Below are 23304 nucleotides of genomic sequence, written 5' to 3'. Positions count from 1 at the left end.
GGACCTGGATTGAAACAAAATGGCACCCCGGGCAAAACCAAGACTATAAAAATGAGGAGGTAAATTGAATTTTCCATTTTGTTTCCTGGTTACACTAATAACATCAGACCCCCGCATGAACACCTCCATTCATTTCCATCTATCATGCCTGACAAAAGAGGCATTGATGAATACCCTTTCTATCTCTCTCTCTATCTCTGTTTCTCACTTTCCCTGGCAGGAGCGGAGCAGAAGATTAGGCAATGAAAGCAAGCCATGTTTGAGCTGTCTCTCTCTCCGCTGGAGGGATGCTGCGACATGGTTGTTGGGGTTCATTGGCTGTCATCATTTCCCCTGCACGCCTCTCTCAGCAACACAAAGGCTGTGAGTTTCTCCATCCCTTTGACTCATGCTTTTCTAATGCAGCAGTTTAAGCCCAGCGCTTACAGCTGTGAGCTAACATGACATTTACCACCGATTCCCACTCAGCGGCTCTCTCAGGCCAGAGCCACACAGTGATCATGGCATAACAGGCTGAATGTGGCCTTGTTGTCCCTGTTTGTAGCTGCAGCATTAATAACCAGAGATTCCTTGCAACTCTACATCTTATATCAATATTGAAATGAAGAGCACATGCCCCTCGGATTTTTAAACCAAGTGAATTTGGAATGTAGCTTTCAAAAAAAGAAAAAAAGTTTTATTTAATCAAAAGTTGCTTGATTATTGTACGTTAAAAAATGAAAATGCATGCTGATCTGTTAAGTTCAGTTAAAATTTTACTTTAAATATTTTTATTAATAAAAAAATATTTAATTGAACCAAGCAAATAATATAATATAATAGAGGTATAAAAGGTATAATACTGTAATTCTGTTAAATGGCCTGATCTTTATGCAGTCTTATGTGTACATTATCACAAAGATCATAGAAATAGCAGGACCAAAACCCAACAATAAGGTAAGAATGCTGGAAATTAATGTGATACTGTAAGACGTTAGAATGTTTTCCTAATATCTTTAGTGCCAAATGTACTCTTATTTATTACCATACTTTTCGTATGTTTATTCAGATTTCTTTAAATCATCCTTAATCAGTTTTAAATGATTGATTGTTTAAATGTCACATCATGGTGGTGGTCCAGGGCTTACTTTTGTAGGATTTCATGTTTCTGCTACTTATGTCAACAATTTTTAGTCAGGTTACCTTGTCAAGTGTCTGAAAAATACGAGCAAGCCATCAGAGCGAAATATCATTAGAAAGCATGTGGGGACACATCGTTAAAATTCCAGTAGCTTGGTAAAAGCTTTGTCAACACCCTTCATTCACTTGTGTTCAGTCAGGAGAGTAAGAGGGCTCTGTGTGCAATGAATGCTCCTGAAATTGAAATTCAAATGGTAGCCCACAGCTAACCAGCATCAGCTGCTCGAAGATTCCTCTCTAGCCTCAAATTACTAAAGACGTTTAGTAAAAGAAGGGAGAAACCTGAATTATGAAACATAACCACTGTAGATTCTCATATCTTTCAAGTAAGTGTATAATAAGTATATTTTATTAATTTGATTTACAGAAGCATGATTTTTAACATTTGTAGTAGATTGTTCTAATATTGTCTTCTCAAATATGATCAACAACCATAATCATCTGAAGTGTTTTCCATTTCTGAATATCTTTAATGATATTTTATACTGCGATGACACACAGATGTTGTTACAGTATTAGTTTGATGCATGTAGTGCCTGCATAAGGACAGTATATGTGTAACCCATCATATCTGGTGTGACTTTATTTGTTCAGTGTTAAGCAGCACAATTTGTTTTCAACATTGATAATAAAAATAAATGTTTCCTGAATTCTAAAGGATCATGTGACACTGAAGACTGGAGTAATAGCTGCTGAAAATTCAGCTTTGTCGTCACAGGAATAAATTACATTAGATTTTTTTTAAAATTGTAAATAACTACAGCCTTTGTGAGCATAGCAGACTTCTGAATAAGCAGAATAATGATAAGCCATATGCATCTTTATGTTTGAACATGAATACTTCTTCTTTTTTTTTTTTTGACAGTTCCATACTAAATATAGGGTACACCGGGGCTAAAGGCCCACCTTAAGAAAAAATGTGCCACTCACTGCACCTAAAATGTATAATTGCAGAAAATATATATACGTTGTATTGAACATTAATGGAGCAACAGATTTTATGTGAAAATGAATCAAGTAATTTATTTTGTTTAAAAATCTTATAAATGTATGAGGGGGCAAGAGGGGCCAAATACTTCAGCTAAAATAATGTTTTTTTTTTTAACAATGTCTAAGTTAATACCTTAGCAAAGTCTGTACTATTTTCTGCTTATTTTGAAAAATAAAAGAATTAATTTTTGTTCAATAAATATACTGTCATTAAAATATGTTAATATAAAAAACATTTTAAAATACAGAAACAAAATCGTTTTAATAAGTACATATACACGTGCATCTTGAAAAGCGGATGTTTTGGAAAGTGCTACACCACGGTTTTTGTCCCATCTCGTGGTTTAGAGGAAAATAATATCAAAGGTGCCTTTAGCCCCGTTGTACCCTACTTTATCTTATAGTTGCATGCCTGGTATTAGCCTGTGGTCCATCAGAAAGCCTTTACTTTTTTTCTCAGTTACCTTCAGTGGAACAAAAACATTTAATAAAATCAACTCTGAAATATCGATAAGTAATTAATGCGTATAAGTTGAACAGTGTCACATACACACTTGCAGTCTCAAGGACTCAATGCACAAGCAGGTTTGTGCTCACAGCACTGAAGATGGAAGGTCAGTCACGCAGGACTATAATTGACCTAGAAAGCTTTCATTTCAGTTCCCAGTTCTGTATCAAACTCTTGACCTCCAGAAGAGGAGCAGAAATCCTATCTGGATCCTTATCCAGTGAAGGTATAAGCCATGGTGATATTCAAATATGTTCCTCGCATTCAGATTTATTTTTACTGTAAACAGTGCATGTGTGGTGCAAAACTCTTATGTTACTTTATACATTTTTTCAAAAACAATCTGTAGTGGTTCATTCTAGTTGCTTGATGTCAGATGGCAACAGTCATTCCAGATCAGCATGACCCATAACTACATCATTGGCAAACAGAGACTGTCCCCTAGTGGTGATTTCTGCTTCCTACATAGAATAGACAGAAAATAACATTTATAATGTAATTTCACATTTGTAAACAGCAATATTTATGTACTTGTGTTTAATATTTTAAAATGTGTGCACTTCTGAAACTAGAATAAAATGCCAACCAAACCAGTTCAACAGTTTGACAGTCCATTCAAATCTATACACACAGAACCTCAAGAGGGCAGCACAAACACACACACACACACACACACAGGTTTGTTTTTATGGTTTATGGGGACTCTCTATAGGCGTAATGGCTTTTATACTGTACAAACCGTATTTTCTATTGCCCTACACCAACCCTACCCCTAAACCTACCCCTCACAGGAAACTTTCTGCATTTTTAGATTTTCAAAAAAACTCATTCTGAATTATTTATAAGTCTTTTGAATTATGGGGACACTGAAAATGTCCTCATAAATCACCTTCTCGTTGTAATACCTATGGCATACCCATGTTATTATACAAATCTGTGTCCTCATAAACCACATAAACACACACACACACACAGACAGATGATCCTAATGTAAAGACATGCTGTAGATGTTTTGGGTGTTCACAAAGGAATACTAGTTTATTGTGTTACGGCCAGCTCGTTACAAGCCACAACATAAAAGAGGGATCACACACCACCGTTCAATCAATACAAATTGATTTATTTTCTTTGTCAAATATAACAATAAGCCCAAAAAAAGGAAACAAAAGAAATAGGAACAAAATAACAGTAACAAAATCCTAAAGCTACATGATACAAAAACGTAATAAAAGATCATATAAATCAGAGCAATGTCACATTCTGGTCAAGAGCTGCTCCTGGGAGAACTATCCCTCCAGGAGTGCTAACCTCAATGAACGATCTGAAGTCCCTATCTAGTCTACACCCCTAATTATCATTAATTGATTAATTAACTTGTGGAAGTGACGCAAAACTCCCACAGTCTGCCAACAACAGGTAAGGAGAACACTCAGGGTCGTCACACCTCCCACACCAAGAGGTTCCCTAAAGAACCGTCAAAAAGAAAATAAATAAAACAAAAGATTAATGCATAAATCACAAAAAAAAATAAAAAATTTAAGGCCATTGATACTCCTCTCGGCAATCCCGTTCCATTTCATTCCTGGATCTCCTGGGCCCTAGGATTTCAAAGAGAGACAGAGAGCGGGAAAGGAGAAACATACAGCATACACTTACTATGTAAAACAGTGAATTATACAATAATAAATGCAGACACATGACTTCATCAGAGTATTTTTTTAATACAGGAAGTGGTGTGACTGCTAGAATTTTTAATTCAAGAAAATGTGATATTCTGGTTAATTTGGCAAGTGCATTGCAATGTGGGATACAGCATTGCACTTAGTGTGCTCTATTGTATATGGCATGTTTTGACAAATATGCTGCAGTAGGCTAGCCAAGTATTCCATGCATACACTGTATGTTTTACTAAAAAAAGTACTATTTCAGTCTTTCTATTTTGAAATGTCATGTTCAATTAAATGTTACTTGCTGTAATTATTTGTGAAATTTACTACCAATTTCTGAGTGATTTACTGAATACTTACTTAAAATATATCTCCGTCTGTAACAGCACTGCCTTTTAGCCTGAATAATACTGCAGATAAACAGCATCGCCCAGACATGCTAATGACAATGAAAGTATTGCTTTTATCTGCCATTCAATAAAATGGTAAAAAAATGTATCAGGACAGAGGTTTTCACATTTGCAATTAAATCCTAAGAAAATAACACTGAGGCAAACACACATGCTAAAATAACAACAACTTACTGACACATAGTAAGAAATAGATTATAAAAAACTGAAACAGAAGTGAATGTTTACTGTAATGGGGGGAAAAATTATTATTTAAAATGTTCTTTTGTGTTCCACAGAGGAAAGTAAGTCACAAATTATGACAGAATTTTTGGGCAAACTGTTCTTTTGTGTGTTTGTGTTTGTGTGTGTGTATTCTTTGAAAAATTGGTTTATTTTTTGTTATTCAGTGTTATTACTTTTATAATACTAATTTGTTTTAGATTAATTACTTAACATATATGATTATATAAGCTTAATTTGAATTTATTCAGCATGTTGCCTTTATTTTGAGTTTTTTTTGCAAAGTATTTATCCTTTAAAGTTAACTAAATTCAGTCATAAGTCTTTTATCATCTTCCATTCATTTTTTCTGACTTGTATCATAACTTGCATTGTCTAATATTAATATGGCTTGTTTGATAAACTTATCTTTCTTTCCTTTTTGAGATTAGGCAGAGGTGAAATAAACATGCAAGTACAAGGAGAGAGGAGAAACAAGACCAAGACACAGACAAAACTCAAACCTAGAGGTCTTCAGGAGCAGCATGCTACCCACTGTGCCACAACTCTGACATATGTAAACAATGCACAGCATAAGTTTGATTTATAAATGTCTGATCAATTCTAAATAATAAAATAGTTTATTTTTGGAGGTGCAAGAAATGCTCATCTTTTAAACATTTTATTGATATTATGATATCAGATTGGCAGCTCATTATCCATTCTTCAAAACCAGACTCCCTTTTATTTCACAACCTTCCCTGGCAGTCATCCATTCAAAGGGACTAGAATGCAATGCAGAATTAGTCTGGCCTCTGGTCATCAAACAACAGGTACATGCTCACAACCGTTTAACAGGACAACCAAATGTAGCTAATTGTGGCAAAGATGTGTGATGCTTAAGTTTATGCATGATACTAAAAAGATTTTGCTCTTTAGAAATATATTTTACATTATTGCCCTATCCATTCCATACAGAACAATTGCAGGTCATACTCTGCATGTAACTTCAAGTATATAAATACTTACTTGAGAAAGCTTACAGTACATGTGCAGTAGCAAAGACTTAAAGATGTATTATTTTCATCAATGTGATCCCAGACCAAGTCAGTTGTGGTTAGAGACAGACTTCATGTTTGGACTTGTATAAATGTTTTATTCCAGGGAAAGTCTTTCCTCAGCCTTTAGGGTACATTGTCTCATGTTGTATTATCATTGTGTATTCAGTCAAACTGCTAGAGAAAGTTGTGTTATGACCCTCCCTGTCTGATCAGCCATGAGATTTAGAGTGTTTTTTTATTATGTAGGTGGAAAGCTTTTAGATCTTATATAACAAATTAAACAAGGCACCCTGCTGATTCAGATAATATACAGTCCAACATTCATTAAAATGGTCACAAAAATTACAAACCGGACATGAAATGTTATTTCTTACCTAAAAAAAGCTTTTTGTGTTCTTTTTATATCCTTTTTATTTTATATTTTCATAAGAATCTTATCTTCTGTTCAAGTCAAGTGTTTATTTTTATAGTGCTTTACAAGCAGATGGTTTCAGCACAGCTTCACAGTTGTCATGAATCCGGTCCATGAACTTCCATCTGCTAGCCATCAGAGGTCACCCTTTCCAATTTCATTGACTCTCGCACTACACACTGTTGCACATCACCCCGGACTACATATCCCATCATTCATTGCACTGATTGCACTCAGCAGGATTGCACACAGCTGGTTCACTATTTGCACAACACTGATTGCACCCAGCTGTTTCATATCACTCCCTCACTATTTAACACTCACTCTGATCCCTTCCCTCGGCCGAGTATTGTTTAGCGATTGTCACTCCCCTAGCGATAGCTACACTACAGAGCCCTCATTAGTTTCCCAGCCTTAGCCTTAGCTGTTTTCTCGGTTCCTGATCTTTGCCTGGTTTCCTGGATTTCTCCCTTTAGTCTTGTCCCTCCTGATTCTGTTTGCCGCTCATCGACCTACGCTAGCCCTAGGACTATTCTTGTGTCTTGCCCGCCATATACCTGTTTGCCACTGTTTGACCCTGCCTGTTTTATGACCACGTCTCTGTCTTCTCCAAATAAAAAGCTTGCATGTGGATCCGCACGTCTCACGTCTCGTCAGCCCCGTAACAACAGTATTAAACAGGAAAGTAACAGAATCAGTGAAGCAAACTTCAAAAGTAAGACAGTAGTGTCAGTTCAATGTTGATTCAGTTCAGTTCAATAAGTGTTGGTTGCAAAATTCATGTTATGAAAAAACTCAATTCAGCTATAAAGCAATTATTCATCTCAATTCAATGCAAGTTTTGTTCTAATCTGATAGTGTCAGTGTAGTCAAATTGATAATATTACTTATTAAGTGTCATTTAAACCCCAACTAAGCAAGCCAACAGTGGCAAGGAACCCAAACTCCGTCAGGTGACAGAAATAGTCACCTAATTGGTTAAACATGCAGTGTCTTTTAAACACTCCCTTATTCAACACAACTAGTTGAGGTCTGGAGTCTCTGCTCAGTTTCTCAACCAAGAGTTTTCTTTTCAAACTAATTTGTCCTGCATTTTTTTAATAGCCATGATTTGCCATGTTTGGTGGACACTATATAAACATCCTCTTTCGCTTTCTTAAATAAAAAGTCTGTATTTTACCCTGTCATCGGCCCCTTATTAGTGTCATACCATGCTATATTCATAGAGTAAGGTTTTAAAGGTATCTTTATGACCTTTTTATATATCATTTTGTATTCCTATAAGATGAAGTATTCATCTAAAACGTTTTAAATATTTTCGATAATGTATTTCTTGGACAATGTACTTTTACTATTTCAGCAACACAAACTTAATTAAATATGGCATTTCCAAGTCTTCAGATTTGGAGCAACAGCAAGTGTTTAAAAAAAAAAGTTGTTTTGAGTTAAAATTATTTTTTCAATGAAAAGTTACAGCAGCCATAAAACTTAATGAATACCGTTATGCTATATGTGAATCTCCTCACACGTTTTATTGGTATGTCCATATAATGCTACATTTCACTTTTCAAACATTTTGTAACTGTTTGTGAAGTGAATAAACTAGGTGGAAAGGGGCTTTTGAGGATACAGTACAGAATGGTTTGATTGCTGCAGATTGTTTGTTTTATCTGTAGTTTCAAGGTCAAATCAATGCTTGGCCATTACAGTGTTAATTATTAAAGTTGATGAACATGGCCTTCATCTGGACCTTATCAAAGGAGTTAACTCAGCTGATTATCGATCCATTCAATTGCCTATAGAATCCGAGAAGAATGTTTAATTAATTTTAAATGCATGCAAGTGTAATTGATTAAATGCCCAAAGGTAACAAAACAATGTTAGTAATTATCCATTCCTAAAATCATGTCTATGCTCATTATTTGTATGATGTGTGTAATGATGTTAAACTATGCACTGTATTATTTTTTTTATATTTTACTAAAATTGTACTTACTAGCTCATGTCAGTTGTCAGTGTAGCTCATGTCAGTGGGTTTGAACTGACTGAACTCACTGATGCTTTCAGGTTTTGGGCCGAGCATTTATCCAGAAGTGAAGGTGTGCATTCATTGTTAAAGCCAATAAAGTTTTATTTTGTGGAATCTGAAAGACCAATGGGGGTGAAATGTGAGTTTCCATATTATGCAATACATCCATGGAAATGAATTTGCCTAACATAGCATGACTTCAGCATACAAATCTACAGATAAAGGTTAGGCCATTTCTTTTTAAATAAATAAACATACTTAAATCTTTTCAATGAGTTTCAGAGAGTTCCAACCCCCCCCCCAAAAATCACACATATCAAAGACCTTGAAGCTGTTTCCCAACTTTGTAATACTATCAAAGTACAGTCTACTTGCCGTCAGGTGGAGGTGTCCATGGTTCAAGGACAAACACACACACATACACCTATCCAGGGTTTTTTTTTCTTAAAGGCATATGGCACGTTTTCAGAAAAAAAAGTGTGGGGGCAGTCATTAACTGTGAAGTTACATAAAAAAAGGGCTGTGGTTTGCAACATGTGGTGAATCATATAAAAACAGTGCTAAGAGCACATGAGTGCATCTTCGAGGATTACAGCCACGCTCTAGTTCCACCAGTTTTTGTCTCCCCAACAGTCATGATCCTAAGCATCGCCCTCATTTGGACCATAGTTGTTGGGCTCTGTTGTTGTCTTTGGCTTATTACAGGAATACGCAGAAGGTAAATATCCACATATTTGTGACTAAAAGCTTCACTAAGCTTGGGAACATCTCAGGGATGGTGGGATTCACATCTGTTTGACAACTGATGTTATGTAATGTTACAATCGCTAATGCTAAATAACAAGATTGCAGGGTACTTCTTTAAATTAAACATGTAATTTTTTCTTTTAGTTAGATTTCCAAACATTTTTTTTGCTTTGTATGTGTTAGAATAAATTGTTTGAGAAGATCAGATCGAGTTGAGCGGTGGAGCACAGAAGCTGGTACCAGGGACCAAGAATGACTCAGACACAAGAAGTGTAGTTCACTCAAGGTTCAAATCTTTATTGTGATGGGCTTCGTTATATATAGGTAACAGAGGAAGTGAAACTGTTAACTCAGAACAAGCAAGGAAATGGAATTTGGAGGAAAAAACAGCTATATAAATCATGTCTTGTGATGGTGATGTAAGCTGATGCATACAATGGGGTACAGAAGGCCACAGGGTGTTATAGAATCTCACAATGGCCACTCTTCAAACATCCCTGTGCCTTACTAAAGAAAAGTTAAGAAATTGCTTGAGATTGTTGTTTTTTCGATGATAGACTCTGATCTATAGCAAGCTAATAAAACCTTGTTTCTTGTTCTTAAACCCTGATTTTATAAGATGTTTTGTAACTCTTTGGAGCTGTGATTGTTTCAGACGGCCTGGGGAGCCTCCAGTAGAAAATGGTTGGATGGTCCCTTACCTTGGTTGTGCTCTTCAGTTTGGGGCCAATCCTTTAGAGTTTCTTCGGAGCAGACAGAAGAAACATGGTCACATTTTTACGTGCAAGATTGCTGGGCAGTATGTCCATTTCCTTTGTGATCCATTCTCCTACCATGCCGTCATCCGCCAAGGAAGGCATCTGGACTGGAAGAAATTTCACTTTGATGCCTCTGCAAAGGTAAATGAAATAACTTCTTGATTATTGCTAACAACAAAATGAACTACTTAAACTGGCATGTGATGATGTGCATGTGTTCTTGCAGGCATTTGGTCATGAGAGCATGGATCCCAGTCACGGTTACACCACCGAGAACCTGCATCAGACCTTCCTGAAGACCCTGCAAGGGGAGGCCTTGTCTCCTCTCATTGAGACCATGATGGAAAACCTACAGAGCACCATGCTGCAGTCAGGTGTGCTGAAGGCCAAACCTTCCGAATGGCAGAGTGATGGTATTTTTGCCTTCTGCTACAAGATCATGTTTGAAGCAGGCTACCTGACCCTCTTTGGAAAGGAATTGGATGGAGACCAGAGCATTGCACGTCAACAGGCCCAAAAAGCTCTGGTGCTCAATGCACTGGAGAACTTTAAAGAGTTTGATAAGATCTTCCCTGCTCTGATCGCTGGTCTCCCGATTCACGTTTTCAAGAGTGCCTACAGCGCTCGCGAGAACTTGGCCAAGACCATGCTCCACGAGAACCTCAGCAAGCGTGCCAATGTGTCTGACCTCATATGCTTACGCATGCTCTTGAATGACACATTATCTACCTTCAATGAGCTGAGCAAAGCCAGGACCCATGTGGCCATGCTGTGGGCTTCACAAGCCAACACTTTGCCTGCAACCTTCTGGACCCTGTTCTACATGATCAGGTACAACTCATACTCAGCAAGTGTAAAACTGCACAGTAGTCACTCCCAAGGGTTATCAAGCAGCACAGATAAATACGTTAATTGTAGTGTTGGAGATAAGCATTACTTCAGAGTGTTCTTGGAAAAGACCATACTGTACCTGCATTTGGAAGCATTCAACCATGAAATTGATCTGCACTATTGTAGAATGTTTTTAATTTACATGAAACTATAGTTTTCCTCTGATGCACCAGAGAACACTGACAAAAAAATGGTGGAAACAAATTTTGCTCGTAAATTTCTAAATGAATTACAAAGAAACAGCAAGTAATACTCTGAATGAAAAGTAGAAAGACTGAAATTGTATTTTCTAGTAATCTATATTTATGTAACGGGGCTGACGAGATGTGAGACGTGTGGATCTATCTGCAAGCTTTTATTAGAGAGACGTGGTAAACAGGCAGGGTCAAACAATGGCAAACAGGTATATGGCGGGCAAAACACAAGAATAGTCCTAGGGCTAGCGTAGGTCACCGATCGGCAGACAGAATCACAGGGGCGAGACGAGAGGGAAAAATCCAGGAAAACAGGCAAAGATCAGATACCACAGAAACAGGCAAGGCAAAACAAGGAAAACACGGAGACTCGGAAAGGGGTACAGACTAAACAAGGAAAACACGGAGACTCGGAAAGGGGTACCGGCTAAACAAGGAAACCACAGAGACTTGGAAAGGGGTACCAGCTAAACAATACTCAGCAGAGAAAGGTGGTTAGAGTGGGTGTTATATAGTGAGTGAGGTGATTAGAAACAGCTGTGTGCAATGAGTGCAATCAGGGCAGTGTGTAGTCTGGATATGTAGTCCGGGGTGCTATGCAACAGTTTGTGTAGTGCGAGAGTCAATGTAAAGGAAAGGGTGACCTCTGGTGGTGAATAAACGGAAGTCCATGGACCGAATTCGTGACAATTTATAACCACAAAAAATAAAAAAACATTTCAATGTACCTGTTAAGTTGATGACACAACTTCTGCTTGTTTGCAGGTGCCCTGCGGCCATGAAAGCTGCTAGCGAGGAAGTGAGGCGAACATTTGAAAGTTCTTATCAGAAAGTCGATCCTGTGAATTCTCGACTTGTACTAACAAGGGAACAGTTGGACAACATGCCAATTCTAGGTGGGAACACTGAAAATATTTAAACATTTATGTACTCAATATTATTAGCATACCAAAATGTCATGTGGACTAAAGCTTCTCTGTAATTACAGACAGTATCATTAAAGAGGCTATGAGGCTGTCAAGTGCGTCCCTGAATGTGAGAATGGCTAAGAGCGATTTCCTTCTTCACCTGGACAACAACGAGTCTTACCACATCCGCAAAGATGATGTAATAGCCCTGTACCCCCCGATGATTCACTTTGATCCTGAGATCTATGTAGATCCTCTGGTGAGTATTATGTTCTTTGCTGGTGTTTAATAGACAAATTGCAGCTTTCACCTGAAAAAAATCAGAATAAACTTGTAAATTATGTAAGAATCAATCTCTTCATTAATGTTTTTGTATCTTGCCACAAACAGACATATAAGTATGACAGATACCTTGACGAGAATGGACAGGAAAAAAACAGCTTTTACCGAAACGGCCGCAAACTTCGTTATTACTACATGCCCTTTGGCTCTGGGGTGACCAAGTGTCCTGGCCGCTTCTTTGCTGTGCATGAGATCAAGCAGTTCCTGTCTCTGTTGTTAGCGTACTTTGAAATGGAGCTTTTAGACCCTGATGTGAAAGAACCACCGTTGGACCAGTCTCGGGCTGGACTGGGTGTTTTGCAGCCCACCTATGATGTTGACTTTCGATACAGACTCATATCTCACTAGAAAATCTCTCACTTATTTATGGACTGTCGACTTAAACTGTAAATAATGTACATTTTGCATCATGTCCAAGCAGACAAATGTGAATAGGTCTCAATTGTGTTTTCTTTCTGTTCAGGTTCATTTGAGAGGGATTTTACTAAGTTCGAAAAAAACTTAAGAGCTCTCCTTTAAAAAAAAATCAGTAACATTTATTGCACTTATGCCATGTTTTATTCATAGTATTCTTTTCAATTCCTGTAAAATGATATGTGCTTTTTATTTGTAAATGAATTTTACTTTGAATGTATACAATAAATTTTTAAACCAAAAAGGTGCTGTAAGCAATTTTATAGGCTATGGAATTAAATGCAGAAAATTTTAAAAATATCAATGTAATAATTGTCCTGATGGAGTAGCTATCACGCTGAACTCTGTAACAGCCTCCGTAAACAACAGAAGAAAAGTCAGATTTGCGGTCAGATACTTGGTTTGGAACTCGTTTGTTTTTGCTTGACAGGTAAAAATACGATGCTTACATTTCTGCTGCAGTGTTGTAGAAAAAGGGGCATGTTTAATTTGTTGGAAGTTCTGCAGATAACTTAATTAAGCTTTTAACAACTCCGCTGAAAAAAAAAATCCTAAACCAGCATAAGCTCCAGTGCTGGTTTTATTTCATCTCCCAACCTCATCAGGTTGGTCTGTTTGGTGGTTTTAGACTGTTTTGGGAGACCAGCTAGCTTGGCCTGTGTGGGAGAACAGCTCAAACCAGATAAGCAAAACAAACAAAAAAAAGCCAGCAAAGCAGCTTTTTTTTAAAGACATGGAAGGATCTTAAAACATATAACAACAACAATATTTATAATAATAACATAATCCAGCCAATAGATTATGCACAATCACAATAGGCTACATATTCATAAGCCCACAATTATTTCAGCAAGTCAATGTTTGTTACCCCCTTTTCCTTAACATCTGTTCACTATCTGAGGATGCCAAATGGTCAAAAGTAATCCTGACATAGACCTAAATCTAGTTGATAAACACATAGATTGTGTCAAGGACAACACGCTTAGCAACCACCTCTTCTGTTGATAAGCATGAGCACAATATGCAAATATTAAAGTGACTCTTAGTAAACCCGGGCAGCTGTCTTCAGGGAACTGTCTTCAGTGTACTCGTGTGCACTGCTGTACACTTTGACCTTGACCTGATTATGTAACAAACCTGCCAACACGAACTACAAAAGATCACTTTGCATTAGATTGAACTTCAGCATATAATGTCTTAAATATTTAATTAATTACAACTGACGTACTGATCTGTGGAAGCCCATTTAATAAAAAAATATGATTCTGTTAGTCATAATAATGAGAAACTTACTTATAATTATGACTTAGTTATCTCATTATAATGAGAAATTTTCATATAATAATCAGGCAATATCTCGTAATATTCTGGAAAAAAAATCCAGAATATGAGAAACTTTCTTATAACAATGACTTAGTTCCTTAATGAGAAACTTTATCGTAATAATGAACTGCTTTTTCACAATAATGAGACCCTTTCTCTTAATTCTGACTTAATCTACACATGTTCAAAGAGGGAGTGATGGCACGTGTGTGTAAATGTGAGAACACAATAAACGTGGCAAGTTTTCATTAATGGAAGTCAGTGTAATCTACAAAGTATAATCTATTATATTTTTTATATGCAGTTTTGCATATAGCATCTTTTTCTTCAACACACATATGCACATCAAGTCATTATTACAAGAATGTTTCTCATTATAATGAGATGTTAAGTGATTATTATGAGAAAGAATCTCGCTATTATGAGACAAGTCATTATTACGAGAAAGTATTTCATTATTATGAAAATGTATCTCAATATTATGAGATGCTCATTCATTATTATTTTATCTTAATGAGAAAGCATCTCATTATGAGATGTTAAGTCATGATTATGAGATAGTATTTCATTTGTATGGGAAAATTATTGTGAGAAGTCATTATTACGAGTAACTAAGTCACAATTATGAGAAAGTTTCTCATTATTATCACAGTCATTATTATGAAAAATGTTTTCAATATGAACGCTTATTATTATTATGACTTCCAGAATCATATTTTTCACTCAACTGTGGTGACAATGGGCCTCACACAGATCAGTGAGTCAACATCTTATGGTAGCGTTATGTGATATATTTTCAGATTGTGATAACTATTGGTCTCATAGGTGATGTGCAATAGTGAAATGTGTTCAATTATATTTCTGAAGAATTTTAGAGTTATATGCAATTTAGTAAGGGATAGATAAGATGAGATTTTTTTGCCTTTTCCACAGAATCTGATGACAGTCAGCAGACAGATGCTGTTCGCCAGTGTAAATAATACATCTGAATTAGTTGTTTGCTTGTGACCTTTTACAGGGTTAGAGTTGTTTGTGCAAGACAATAAAAGGGAAATGTCTGTCACGATGTTGTAGGTTATTATCAGTCATGTTGTATATTATATGTCAGCTTCAGGCATTTTAGGCTGTAGCCATTTGGATGGAGTATCATTAATTGATAGAAAAATTATACGGCGGGTGTAACTGAAAAGTGAAGAGTAGTTCATTGTTTTATATTATCTTAACTACTTCATAAAGGTTATCTCAAGGCCACTGTAATTTAGGATAATACTTCAAATATGGAAATGGACTATATAGAAGCAAAGTTTCTGCTGTAGCCAAAGGCTGGCAATTTTTAGTGTTCAATGGATTTACTCGCCTGAATTTTTTTAATACCCGAAGAGACAGATCGATCATTTAAAATGCAGATGAGACCAAAATGGTCTGTGTGAAGTAGAATATGATTGCAAAAATGGATTTACACATTTGAAGAGAAAAATCAGTCTCTCCTGCCACAGACTGTTTTGTCCTTTTGTTTTTGCTTGCCACAGCCATGTACTGGTATGAATGTTTTAATGACAATAGTGAGTTGGAAAATGGTGATTATTTGGATAGAGTTATGCTGACTAATATAGTTCTTATAGTCTGCTGTTACAGTGTTTTATAATATAACAAAAGTTGTTGTTTTTTGGTGTCATAACATCTGGAATTTTGATTTAGTGCTTACATCAAGTCATGGGACAGCATTTCATGGGTCTAGATTAGAGGTTGGTTTGAAATGGAGTTTAACCCTACAAAACTAAACTAAACTAAACTAAAAACAGTCTAGCTCAGGGCTCTACGGATACTTTTCTTTTTAGGAGCGCTTGTGCTCCTAATTTAAAAAATTTAGGAGCACGGTCAAAACTTTAGGAGCACCTTCTAATCAGTAATCAAAAATTCTGATAAAAAAATGAACCCTCCCATTACGAGGTGATAGTTGACTCCTTAAAGTGATTTATAGGGAATTTAGTTTTTACCTTTGTAATGGCATTTTTCTAACTTTATTAAAAGTATGTCATCTTTTATGTCAAAATCAAAAAATGTATTTATAAGCTTTTTAACATTTCTAATTAAAACAACAGAATAAAAACAAGTAGAAAAAGAAGTAGAATAAGAATAAGTTACCAATCAAATGAAATCAGTATTTAAGAAATAAATTTGTGCTACAGAGATGGCACAAAAGAACACACAAGTGGCTTGTAGGTGTATTTTCAGACGTTTAATGAGGCTCTGAGGTCGCAATGTTTAAACATCGTTAATGTTTTAAATATAACATTTTGAATATAGAAATGATTTAAATAACAGAAAAGATGAAACTAAAACTGCCAGCAGGTAGCGTCAAGTCACTAATTTTATCACTGAATCATTCATTCAATTGATTCGTTCGAACAGCTGAATCATTCAGGAACGAAGTTCGTGACTGTCTTTATGAATGGGTCATTGAATCATTGACTCACTAGATTCATTTTAAAACGCAGTTCATTCATAAACGAAACACCGCTGTGTTTGAATGGAGATGCGCGGCGGCTCAGCTGTTACTTTTTAAAAATATATATTTTCGTTGTTGAAATAGAGCAAAATAAGGCAATTGTGTTGTTGTCAGACAATATAAGTCACTTAATATTAACTTCTTGTTTAATGAACTGTTGTATTAAATCAACATCACATTTGCAAACTCCCTTAATAATCATTAAAAGCTGTCACTCATCTTAGTTTATCCCGATCTCACAAAGCTGCGTTATAATCGACGAAGCTCTCTACACTGCACAATGAATCTCTTATTTACACCCCGTCAACACTGTGTTTGTTATAATGAGAGGATATGTCTGTGATACATTCCTCAACGCTCCCTCAGCGCAAACACAAATATGCTGATCGGGTCAGTCGCACAGGTGCTCCTAAATATTATTTCATAGTCGCACGCAGTAGTTTTCAGTCGCAAATATAGAGCCAGCCCTGTAGCTGTTCTACTACTGTTCAAAAGTTTGGGGTTGATGGTAAAATGTTTTTTTAAAAACATTTTAATATTGTGCAATATTATTAAAATGTAAAATTGCTGTTTTTTATTTGAATATATTTTTAAATGTATTCCTGTGATGGCTGAAAGCTGAATTTTCAGCATCATTACTCCAGTCTTCAATGCCAGATGATCCTTCAGAAATCATTCTAATATGCTGATTTGGTGCTCAAGAAACATTTATTATTGATATCAATGTTGAACACTTCTACTAGAAATGTATTTGAAATGAAATGCTATGCTGTGCTATGTATGACCTTGCAGGAAATCCTCAAATACAGCATTTTTCACTGTAACATATGAACTAATTGTTTTCACATTTAGTTAGCAATTTTTAATATTAAAATGGAGTTTGTATTAATAACATGTTTTCCATATGCAGTCTTTTTCATTTTTTTTTTTTTTACATCTGTTATCTTTAAGGATTGATAGGCAGTGTTAAAGAACGTGTTTTGGGGTTGATGGTAAAATGTTTTTTTAAAAACATTTTAATATTGTGCAATATTATTAAAATGTAAAATTGCTGTTTTTTATTTGAATATATTTTTAAATGTATTCCTGTGATGGCTGAAAGCTGAATTTTCAGCATCATTACTCCAGTCTTCAATGCCAGATGATCCTTCAGAAATCATTCTAATATGCTGATTTGGTGCTCAAGAAACATTTATTATTGATATCAATGTTGAACACTTCTACTAGAAATGTATTTGAAATGAAATGCTATGCTGTGCTATGTATGACCTTGCAGGAAATCCTCAAATACAGCATTTTTCACTGTAACATATGAACTAATTGTTTTCACATTTAGTTAGCAATTTTTAATATTAAAATGGAGTTTGTATTAATAACATGTTTTCCATATGCAGTCTTTTTCATTTTTTTTTTTTTTTACATCTGTTATCTTTAAGGATTGATAGGCAGTGTTAAAGAACGTGTTTGTGTTCAGATTTATAGTTAGTAAGAAAGTAAACATCAAGCTGTCATTTAGCAGATGCTTTCATCCAAAGTGATTTTCAGTACACTAATTACAGTGACAGGCCCCCTGGAGCAACCTGAGGTTAGGCACACACACACACACACACACACACACACACACACACACACACACACACACACACACACACACACAAAAAGTGATTTTCAGTACACTAATTACAGTGACAGGCCCCCTGGAGCAACCTGACGTTAGGCACACACACACACACACACACACACACACACACACACACACACACACACACACAAACAAACAAACACACACTAAATTGCATGCAAAGATTGAATAAACAAGTAGTTTTATGAAGAATATGCTTCTAATTGTATCCCACATAAGCAGTTTAGGGGGTAAAGTAAGTGTTTTGAGTGTAGAATGTGCCATCACATTTATCTATAGCCCATGTGGTTTGTGTACTCGTACAGATGAGAGAATTCAATGTTGCTTCTGATGAAAAGAAAAGGTTATATTGTGGTACTGCATATAGAGAATTTGAAGCAGAGTGTTTTTATCTCTAATAGTGGAAGTTGGTACACATGCACTGCTGAAACAAGACATAAATGACTTAATATGCAGCTGCAAGCCCTCCCTTTTCCCTTTTCAGTAGAGTGTCAACAGTATTAATTGGTGAGGACAACAGGATTACACAATGGGCAAGCTCAAACAGGTTGCTATCAAAAAAACTTTTGCAAAGCCAGTCAAATAAAGATCAGAACAGTGGCATCAGTGGCATCAAAAACATCAGACTTTGTTGTTGTTGTAAAAGTAAAACTGATTAATTATTTTCAACAAGAGATGGACTCTGGTTGAATTGGTATCTTTTATTTCCTACATAGTTGTGTTTCTGTTGCTGGAGTCACCCAGCACTTCCAGAAACTCTGCTGGCTCATTCTTAGAACATGGTGCCATTTGTGATTTAAGCTAATGATAGTTGTTTTCATAATTAATGCTATTCCTTAAGCACTACAGTAAAGTCTAGTAGTATAATGGCTTTGGCATGTCTGTTACTTTCATGGTTGAAGGTATGGCAAAATTGACTAGTAATGACCTTAATAAGGAAGTATCATCTTACCACATTTATGTAAACCTGTAACTGTCATTCTTTTTTCCTCAAAATTGCAATAATTGCAATACCGAACTTTTAAAGGCTATAAGACTCACATCTGTTTTGAAGTAGGAGACAAATTATGCATTTTCTTAAAAAGAAAGAATTGTATTTATGTCTACGGTTAGTGGAAACATGATTTACATTTTTTAAATAAATGCTAAATTAGGTACACCAGTGTTCAAAAGTTTGGGGTCAGTAAGATTTTTTAATTGATACTTTTATTCAATAAAGATGCATTTAATTGGTCAAAAGTGACAGTAAAGACAAATAATTAGTATTTCACAATATTACAGTTTTTACTGTATTTTTGATCAAATAAATGCAGCCTCGAGGACATGGAGCAACATGAAAAGACTTTACTGACCTCAAACTTATGAACAATAGTGTAAATATTTGTTCAGGATCTGATTAGATGTTTCCTGTTAATTATATCAATAGTAAGTAATGCCGACACAAATTGATGTTTGCTGTTTCCTGAGACTGAGCCTGCTTTGAAGCACACAAGATTAGGATTAGTATGTCCAAAACAACAATATTGTAAAAATACTATGTCAAAGCTGCATGATTGCCATACAATATCGGGGTTTGTGTGTGTGTGTGTGTGTGTGTGTTTTCATGCTTTTTAATATTGCCCACAACCGCTTGTATTAGAGTAGGGAACACACAGATGTATTTTAAATGGTCTCATCATGATCATACATACTGAAAAAATACTTTTCCTTTTAAGTATGTGCAGTTTGTAATTAGTGGAAGTAGGTGAATTAGGATTCAGCCCTTCTAATTTGTAAGCTTGGCAGATTTGGCTTCTCAGTGCTTTAACTTGTTCGTTTTTATGAAGAGTCAGGGAACCATGAATAAGCATTAAAGACATATTTCACCCAAATATGAAAATTCTGTCATCATTTACTCAACCTCAAGTTCTTCCAAAGCTGCATGAATTTCTGTCTTTAAAGAATACAGCTGATGTTCCTCATTGACTTCCATGATATGGGAAAATAACTCTAGAAGTAAATGGGGACCATCAGCTGTTTGGATACGTTCTTTGAAATATCTTCTTTTGTGTTCAGCAGAAAAAAGGAAGTCACACAGGTTTGGAACAAGTGGAGGATGAGTAAATTATTTTTGGGTGAACTATCCCTTTAACAGATCTTCAGTTTGTGTGTTTATTGCCAGTCTTTTCACAGAGAAACAAAGTGCTGGTAGTTTACATTATAGCTCTGATCAGGGGAGTTAAAGGTAGTTAAGGATTTCAATTAAAGGCAAAACATACAGCTGTTTACTCTTTTCTTTTCATTTTTGGTGCTTGGACACTTTATCAACTGTTTTTGGACAGTGAGCAAGTAGGAAAGGGTGGTTTCAGGGGGTGGATTTCTGTTTTTCTTTCTTTAACTCTTTGTTTTGGATGAAGTGATAAGGATCAGTACAGAGTAACATTAGTCACCTATTGCTCCATCTGTTAGCTCCGCAGAGTCACCTTGGTAAATCACATTGTTACTCATACCGAACGTTTACCTGTCGTTAAATCAGGTTTAACTGGAATATGAATCATCTTTTAATGGGAAATCATATATGAATAATATTAGCATTTGTCGCCTCGCCAGAGATCACGCCATAGGCCCGCTGCTATTCTGCCTTTGGCCACTAGATGGCAATATTTCCCCATCACTAAACATGAACTCCATGCCAAGGAGCTGTCGTTTTCAAAAACAGCAAGGCAGTCATAATAAAGATTATAGTGTATTAATATGTCTTTAGCTTCTAGTGACACTCCTATACAAAGTCCATTAAGGCACACATTGTCCAAATAGGGTTTTAGGTCATAAGGAAATTCATTTCTGTTTACAGAACCTAACTTTGACCTTGCTTTACCTCAAACTACAACTAACAAAAACACTCTAGGCTGTACATAATTGTTTTATGATTTGTACTTTCACAATCCAGAATTTTTGAACAAGTCTAAATAATTAACCTACTATTTTAGGTCTGTTCATTTTGAGTGGTGGATGATATTGTCAGGAGAGATACTTTGTTGGATGTTATATAGATAACTATATAGCATACAACAAAGTATTTCTCCTGACAATATAAATAACTATATAAATAGTTTTGGGAACATTGACATAAATAGGACAAAATTCTGATGTACCATTAGATTACTGTTATTTCTATGTATAATGGGGACTTTAGGAAAACAATGACTTAAATGACACGAAGTAAGCACCTTTTCGAGGGAGATCAATATGTAAAAACCTTAGAAAAATCAGTCTTAGGCAGCTGTATGGCAGGGCAGGAATGTGCTCTTGACATTGGGAGGTTTATTTGTGCTGTGTTCATGGTTGGAAAATGGATTGTTATTATTACACTCTGCATCAACAACACTGTGACCCAGATATGAGATATGAGTGTGAAAGTGAATTAGTGTTCATTATACATAAACTTAAGCTTGACCTTTTTCCTGGCAGAGGAATTATGAGGTTATAAATGTTTCAAATAACATTCAATACAAATATTTTGCCCTGAATTCCTCGTAATGAAACACTCGTGACACTCGTTGATTAATTACTGCACAAAAATGCAGGTTTGCCTTTATTTATTTTCAAACACAATAAAAACTAAATAGGAATTATTCACATTGTTGCCTGGATCAATTCTGTCAAAACAAATGAACAGAAAAACATCCCTGGAACTCTAACATAATTACTCAAAAAACACCTACAGTTATTTTTTTCCTTCATAAATAGGCGCAAACAAGTACCATAAAAAGATCTCATATAGACACAGTGTAGAGGAATAGTAAATGATCAGCCATATGCCAGGGTTATACAGCAACTCTCCAATCTGCCACTGTTTCTTCTAATTAACACCATATAAGCATCTGACAGTTTCATACACATAGTTTGGATGACATTAATCAATATGCCAGAAGTGATACAAAAGAAGTATTTTGCGTAATACAAAATAAACTTTTCTTTAGTACTTTCCTTAATGAATCATTTCATGCTACCTCGCTGGTTGATGCCATCAACCTTTACGTTCTTAAACTTGGGAAAAGAATACTTTTTTAGTCTCTTTTGTCGGTCTAATCAACAGCGACTTCCGCTGCCAAGAACTTAGCCCTCTTGGCTAATTCTCCCTTTTCGAGTTTTAAACGAACTGGTGTGGTCCAATTCAAAATCACATTGTTACTAGAAAAAAAAGTTGAATTCTTATACTCTAGGAGTAACACAGATTCTATTTACAGCTTGAAACGAGGGCTGCGTGAAACAACCCGTCCGGCCATTTATAACGTTCCTATGAGCGACTGTTTTATACTTACAACAGAACTCTGTTTCTAAGGCAGTTGACTAGAAAAGATCATTACAGAGAGGAAGAATGATACGACGAGAAAGAGGAGTGGGGTGAGACGCAGGAGTCATATCATCTGCATTCTTTTTTTGTGGCTTTTTGTTTTTCTTTTCTTTTTGCGGATTGTGATTTTCTTCTTTGTACAAGTTCTGTTTTGGTTTTCGTTCCGCCGTTTGTCAGCGAGAGCTTGGAGTCTCTGACACGCAGCGGTAAGTGCTTAGAAACTGATGGATTGACACAACCTTCCTGCGAGGCAAATTGACCTTCGCAACTTCTTAAAAACCATGAGCAATCTCCAATAAAACACATGTCTACAGGGGGTTTCCATACACGGCCTCTTATTAGGTACGCAACGAGGATGCGGAACAATAGAAGGGCGTTAAAAGTCAATATAATTAGAGAGGTGATTGCATTTAAACTAATTTTAGCATACAATTTACATGTTCATGCTTTCAATGATTTAAACTCTATTTTAAAGATCCAAAATGTCTGAATGTCAGAAGCTAGAAGGAGATACAAATTCCAAAGCCACCACGGTAGGGTGCACTAAAGTGTGAGCCATGAGAAAGAAAACATTCAAACGTTGGTTTGCTGATGCGTGGATTGTGTCTAGTCTAAAATAAGGCCTGAACAAACAGGCCCTGAATAGCTGTACTGGGATGAGGAACTGCCTTGGTCCTGTGAGCGTGAAGGAGCGTGCGGTTGGACATGTCGATCAGGTCAGGTACAGGGCTTTGTCCCTCTGCAGATTTCTGTGGAGGGAAATACGAACGAGTCAAAATGGCT

General features: G+C 36.0%; 2 protein-coding genes across 2 annotated transcripts in view; one reads left to right on the top strand and one right to left on the bottom strand.

Annotated features, from left to right (window-relative positions):
* Positions 1-8977: 8977 nt before the first annotated feature.
* Positions 8978-12963, top strand: LOC107589909 (cholesterol 7-alpha-monooxygenase-like). The gene is made up of 6 exons (XM_016278484.1): positions 8978-9175; positions 9860-10103; positions 10189-10793; positions 11813-11943; positions 12036-12214; positions 12346-12963. The coding sequence occupies exons 1-6, from the start codon at positions 9093-9095 to the stop codon at positions 12643-12645; spliced, it is 1542 nt and encodes a 513-aa protein (XP_016133970.1). The 5' UTR covers positions 8978-9092; the 3' UTR covers positions 12646-12963.
* An 8794-nt stretch (positions 12964-21757) lies between these two features.
* The window catches only part of LOC107589884 (thymocyte selection-associated high mobility group box protein TOX-like), a 56123-nt gene continuing 54576 nt past the window's right edge, over positions 21758-23304 (bottom strand). Inside the window, exon 10 of the mRNA XM_016278459.1 lies at positions 21758-23270. Within this exon, the coding sequence (XP_016133945.1) occupies positions 23234-23270 (37 nt within the window). The 3' untranslated portion in view covers positions 21758-23233. The remainder of the gene's footprint in view (positions 23271-23304) is intronic.

Source organism: Sinocyclocheilus grahami, unplaced genomic scaffold, assembly GCF_001515645.1.
Source record: "Sinocyclocheilus grahami isolate Dianchi unplaced genomic scaffold, SAMN03320097.WGS_v1.1 scaffold121.1, whole genome shotgun sequence".
Classification (NCBI taxonomy): Eukaryota; Metazoa; Chordata; class Actinopteri; order Cypriniformes; family Cyprinidae; genus Sinocyclocheilus; species Sinocyclocheilus grahami.
The sequence above is the reverse complement of the archived record's forward strand: the minus strand, read 5'-3'. Positions and strand labels throughout refer to the sequence as shown.

Excerpts from the sequence above, each read along its gene's own strand:
- LOC107589909 (XM_016278484.1), top strand. The coding sequence starts at position 9,093 with ATGATCCTAAGCATCGCCCTCATTTGGACCATAGTTGTTGGGCTCTGT. Across the intron at positions 10,104-10,188 it reads ACTTTGATGCCTCTGCAAAG|GCATTTGGTCATGAGAGCAT; the intron begins GTAAATGAAATA and ends GTGTTCTTGCAG. Across the intron at positions 11,944-12,035 it reads GGACAACATGCCAATTCTAG|ACAGTATCATTAAAGAGGCT; the intron begins GTGGGAACACTG and ends CTGTAATTACAG.